General features: G+C 38.7%; 1 protein-coding gene across 1 annotated transcript in view; it reads left to right on the top strand.

Annotated features, from left to right (window-relative positions):
- Positions 1 to 6,153, top strand: part of PEAK1 (pseudopodium-enriched atypical kinase 1) — a 155,950-nt gene that overhangs the window by 107,302 nt on the left and 42,495 nt on the right. Inside the window, exon 5 of the mRNA XM_008578936.1 lies at positions 2,312 to 2,505. Coding sequence (XP_008577158.1) covers positions 2,312 to 2,505 — 194 coding nt within the window. The remainder of the gene's footprint in view (positions 1 to 2,311; positions 2,506 to 6,153) is intronic.

Genomic DNA, 6,153 nt, shown 5'->3' with positions numbered 1-6,153 from the left:
AAACAGGCTATAGAGCTCGTATAACTTCGATAATGTATGCTATACGAAGTTATTACGATAGCCTATTGCTGGGGAGGAAAACAGACAGATAAGGGTGAAATCATGGCTTCTGAACCCTTCACCAACCCTTTTTGACAAATAGAAAGGAGAGCTTTGTTTCAGTAATTACCAAGAGATTGAGGAAAGAAAGAAAAAAACCAAGAGCAAGGTTGCAGAGATTAGGAGCCAAAAATAGCTTTTTAGGAATCCTCTAAAGCTCACTCTAGAACAAGAGAATGCCTGGATATTTAATATTTTTTCTCTTATGGGGGAATGGTATTTTTAAATTACTTTATATTTATTGCTTTGGAATTAGGAATGGTTTACATTAACTTTTGCCCAGCAAAGAACATTTTCCCTCTCCTGAAGCATGTTGATAACTACTCCGTGATATACAATCCTGGCAGAAAGTGGTGCCTAAGAGTGTCTTAGAAGTGTTACTTTGCTTTGTTTTTGCCAATTTATGGAAGTAAAGACCCCTTGTTACCTTAATGTTATGATGCTCTATATAATCAGAAACCAGCCTGGTGTGGAGCCCCTCTTTTGGGTTGATGACCTAGGGCAGCCAGAGGCAGCATTCTTTACTGCCCCCTTGTTACCTTAATGTTATGATGCTCTATATAATCAGAAACCAGCTTGGTGTGGAGCCCCTCTTTTGGGTTGATGACCTAGGGCAGCCAGAGGCAGCATTCTTTACTGAGTGGGGCCTCCTTTATCCTCGTAATAACTTCGTATAGCATACATTATACGAAGTGAGTGGGGCCTCCTTTATCCTTGCCCTGTTGACTGCTGGTGGAGTGATTCCTTCCCACCTCACCACTGACCCCAAGAGCCGAATCCCACATCCTCATTCCCAGTTCTTGCTCACTCCCAGTAAAGAGAGACCTCTCTGAGTCTGCCAGCTTTGGAAGAATATTTTTGAAGTCGTATATTCAGCAGACTTCAAGGTTTATTTTTCTGTTCAGGCACATGCATAATTTCCATAATGAAAGATTCATAAGAAGTTAATCCTCCTCCTTCAGATCTGCTTTAAATCCACAGGTGAAATATGTCTGATGACACATGATCAAACACAGTCCCTCTTTTAAAGAAACTTGTAAATGTCACCATGACTCACTGTCAATTGAAAATCCAGAAATAACATGTAATTGTATATAAGATGTTTCCTTTACTTTTTTCTTTTTGCTCATAAAGAAACTAGGAAGAAGAGCTGATGAGTATGTGATAGTCTTAGAAACTCTTTTCAGTGGACCTGGAAACCTTTAAAGATGCCTGATTTTGAATTTATTTCATTGATCTGCTCACTAAGATTTTCTAACTAGGTCAGTTTTCTCCACCAGCATTTAATAACCATTCCATCCCCTTGTACATTATAGCAACAGAATTGGCAAAATATAGACAGGTTGGGGAGTGAATATGGGAAGAGGTAGCTAGAAGCAAATGAGCAGGGAATGGTAAAACAAGATTGCTCATATGCTGGTATGTAGCCAGCAGGATGCTTCAGACTCATTGTAATAGATGAAATTAGAATGTAGAGCCTTCTTTTCCATTTGCCTTCTTCGCTGCATGCATACAGGTGAAGGTTGATGCTTCTGACCTCTTGGCAACAAGGCTTTCCTGGCCACTGTTTACATACTAAAACTTGGATCAAGTAAGGATTAACTTCCTTACTTAGTCTAGACTAAACTTTATTACTGATTCTTTACTAAATACTTTCATGTGTATTAAATACTGTATACTAAATAAATACTATATAGTAAAGTATTTGGTATTTACTATAGTTTTAGAATACTATAATATAGTATAGTAAATATGCTAAATATTTTACTAAATACTCTTTATTTGTCTTTAATCAGTTAAGCATTCAGCTCCCTCTACCACCACTGTTGCCATCTCCTACTGGAAAAAATTATTCCACTCCTTGCCTATTATTTTCAAGCTTCCTCTCAGCCTAACATACCTCCTTTGCCAAACTGTATTCTCAATATGTATTAATCAAGGTAAATAGAAGTATCGGCCTGGATGAAGAACTGTCTTATGTTTAGACAAGTATGTTGGGGCTTATGACCCGTTGTTGTGACTACAGGACCAGTTATTTACATTTATGTGAAGTACTAGGGTACTTCAAAAAGTTCATGGAAAGATTTGTATTATCTTTTAGTTCTAGTTTTCCACGAACTTTTTGAAGTATCCTCATATATGCCTTCCATAAATCTAAATTTTAGCAGAACGTTTGAATGCCAGTGTTAACAAGTGGTCTGATTTCTTTCAGTCACATGACCCATGAAGTGACGGAGGATTTCTCTCCTCAAGATCCGAGAACTGTTGTTGTGAAACCAGATGGCAGGGGCTGCACTTCAGTCACGTCTTCCTTACCCTTACCTGAACTGGAAAAGGAAGAGGAAAAAGAAGACATTTCAGAGCCTATGGACCTGAACCCTTGTAGTGCAACATACAGCAACTTAGGTAGGTGCAAATGTCATGTAAGTAGTATTTAAACTTTGCCTTTTTATGCACTGACAGAATGTTCTATTTTCCCAGAGAGATGGGTTTTTTTGCCCCATGGGACAAAAGTTGGACCGTTGGAGTTATAAATTTTAACCCGTATCAGAAAAAAGTCCTGGTGTTTGCTAGGCATGTATTAAACACCTGCTACCACATACCCTTTGCCATGTGCTAAGGGTATTGATGTGGTCCCTGCCTTGAGGGAGTCACCTGGAGGGAAAGAAGTGAACTTGTTAATGATTTCAGTATAATACAATAAAATGCAGTAATAGAGATACACATGGAATATTTTCGATATTAAACAGGGAGGCTGTCAAAAGATGCGTTCCTGGAGATAAATTCTTGAACTGATTTAACTGGTTGACAGAGAGAAGAAAGAGTATTCCAGCCAGAGGCAGTAATATGAGCAAAACCTTGGAGATCCAAAACAAGCTTGGTGCATGTGGGTACCACAACCATTTAGTGTTGTTGAAATGTGAAGTGGAAAGTTAGACAGTATCATGCGTCTTGGGCTAAATAAAACCTAAAACCTTAGACTTGTTGCTACTTGTGATAGTGAACCATCAAAGGGTTTAAAGCAGAGGAATAATGCAATTAGATTTGTGTTTTAGAACATCCACTTTGCAAGCTGCCATGTGAGGATGGAATATTTGGTAGCAGGAAATCTGGTAGTTGGACTATTGCAGAACCACAAAAAAGGATAAGCAAGGGAGGCCTCAACTAAAATAGTGGAAGGAAGGACAATGGACAGATTTGGGAGATTCTTAAGAGGTAAAATACACAAGGTTGGATCATGGAAGAATCTTTGATTTCTGGCTTGGATCAAGTAGACTCGCGGAAGTCATACTGCAGTCATTGGAGGTATTTAGGCAGAGGCCGACAGCCCATCTCTCAGAGATGCTATGAAGGAGAATGTTGCACTGCAAAGGGGGTTGAGCTACATTACCTCAGAGGGGCCTGCCAGTGCCGAGATTCTTCAGTTTTCTCATCATCTTCACTCTTCCTTGAATGCTCAGTGTCTCTCTGCCTTGAGTGTCACACGATTTCCTTCCATTTGAAAAGCAAAGTCCGGTGCAAGATAAGGATTTCTGAGTGTTCTTCTCCCATGAAGTCAGGAGAGAGGCGAGTAGCGTAGACTACCACATGCAGAGCACTAGCAAGATTCTTATGAACCACTCACCAATCCTTAGACCCTGTTTGGAAAACAGCAGCGTATGTCATTGAAGCGTTCTTCTACCTAGTCTCTCATTTCCTTTCTTCTATGTCTTTTTCCTCCATCAGGCTACTGTAAAGAAAAGTCACTCTAAGTTCAGCTAGTGTACTTGGAAATAAAGGAGTCCTTAAGAAGGTCAAAAGGTTGAGGTAACATTGCAGGAGAAATACTCTAATATCTCCTTTTGGGAAATTCAATCATAACAACCCACATGCAGTTTAATAAACATTCTGTAAGGAAAAGACTAAGTTCCAGACTAAATCTTATATGATTTGGGAGTAGGGGGAAGTTCATTACAGTTTACCCAAGCAACCATCTTGTGCACTATTTTCCAGTAGGAACTGATTTTATAGTCAAACAGCTTATTTGACTTTTCCCATTCTTTTATATTTTATGAGGAACATTACTAGATGAAAATTTTACTGTTTATTTACCATATAGCCTCAGACACCATGTAATATATCAGGAATTATATTGTAGACATTCTTACTACACCAAAATTTCTTTCATGACGTTTTCAGTAAAAATATAATAATTTTTACTAATTGTATGGTATCTTATGGTATCTCTTCTTTAAAAATTTTTATTGGCAAACATTGGTTAAAGTTGATTATTTTATCTCACTGTCTTCTCAGTGACAAAGATTGGTAGAAAAAAATAGAGTATTGCCTTCATGAATATTCTAAGTGCCTTACATGTATATGAGCTCATTTAATCCTCACAACCACCTTGGCAGTTATTATCCCCATATTTTAGATGACAAAAGTGAGGCAGAGTGCTTTGTCCAAAGTCACAGAACCAGTAAGAATTAAACCAAGATTGGAACCCAGTTAGTCTTGGCCTCCAAACTTAATCACTTAATCACTAAATTCTTGTAAAATACTGGAAGGCTATGACTGTCTCCCTCTTTTTCTTTTAATTTAGTCATCTACTTTCAGATACAAAATTTCAGACTTTAAAAAAAAAAAAATTATGGTTACTTAGAGTGCAGAAATACTAGATATCCTATCAGAAAGATAGCTTTCAGGCCAGCCAGTGGCTCACTCGCGAGAGTGTGGTGCTGATAATACCAAGGCCACGGGTTCGGATCCCACATAGGGATGTCTGGTTAGCTCACTGGGTGAGCGTGGTGCTGACAACACCAAGTCAAGGGTTAAGATCCCCTTACTGGTCATCATTTAACAAAAAAATACCTGAAAAAAAAAAAAAGATAGCTTTCGCTCACTCGCGAGAGTGTGGTGCTGATGATACCAAGGCCACGGGTTCGGATCCCACATAGGGATGTCTGGTTAGCTCACTGGGTGAGCGTGGTGCTGACAACACCAAGTCAAGGGTTAAGATCCCCTTACTGGTCATCATTTAACAAAAAAATACCTGAAAAAAAAAAAAAGATAGCTTTCTTTCTACCTATTGCTTTACTTTTAAAAGTATGTGATGCCCATAAAACGTCCAGTTTTCCTTAAGTCGCTATGTACTTGACTCCATAGGGTATCATACCTGGTTAGTTGCTTCTTTAGAAAGGCCGTAGATAGGGTTGATTCTGTCAGTTCTACAAGCTGAGGTTTTTCTGTTTTGTTTTAATTTTTTGTTTCATTATTTTTCCTAATGGAACAAGTATTTTAGGTGGCATTTGGAACTTCTCTTTTTTCATACTTTGAACAAATTGTTTGCATGCAGTTTTAAGTTACCCCTTTGCGTAATTTTTTATGATTTAAAGTCCTGGTAACAACAACGACAACAAAATTTGGAGTGTTTAGGAACAAAGGCACAAAACTTTTAAATGCAATAGCTTTGGATCCTTTTAAATATTCCAGAACCCTTTCACAAAGACCTTTTTTTTTTTTTTAAACAAGGCAGAGAAAGGATGGACAGATATGGAGGGAACTAAAGGAGCAAAGTTCAGGGTTACCATCATTTTGACTGTGGAATTTACTTTTGAAAATTACATTGTAAAGTGATCTTCAGAAGCAATGTAATGTAGCAGGAAAAAAGATGGGTTGAGGGGGTTCAGAAGATTTAGGTTCATATCACAGCTGTGTTACTGCCCACCTGCATGATTGTAGGTTGGCTATTTTATGTCCCTGAGCTTCATTTTCTTCATCTGAAATAAATGAGGGAATCGTAACATCTGCTTTATAGGGCTGGTGGCGGAAGAAGTACTTGGCACATAGAAGTGCTTAATAATTGTGAAGTTTTTTTATTTCTCCCGTAAAATATACTCTTCTTTCCCCTTTAAATATGTTAGATGTGCTAGCCAGAATATGTAGACTGAAGTGGACAAGATTAAAAATGTTTATTAGGGCCGGCCCGGTGGCGCACTCGGTAGAGTGCGGCGCTTGGGAGCGTGGCGGCGCTCCCACCGAGGGTTCGGATCCCATATAGAGACCGGTCCGCTC

Source organism: Galeopterus variegatus, unplaced genomic scaffold (genome assembly GCF_000696425.1).
Source record: "Galeopterus variegatus unplaced genomic scaffold, G_variegatus-3.0.2 Scaffold1786, whole genome shotgun sequence".
In the NCBI taxonomy this organism is placed as follows: domain Eukaryota; kingdom Metazoa; phylum Chordata; class Mammalia; order Dermoptera; family Cynocephalidae; genus Galeopterus; species Galeopterus variegatus.
Note: the sequence above shows the minus strand (reverse complement) of the source record. Positions and strands in the feature narration are given on the sequence as shown.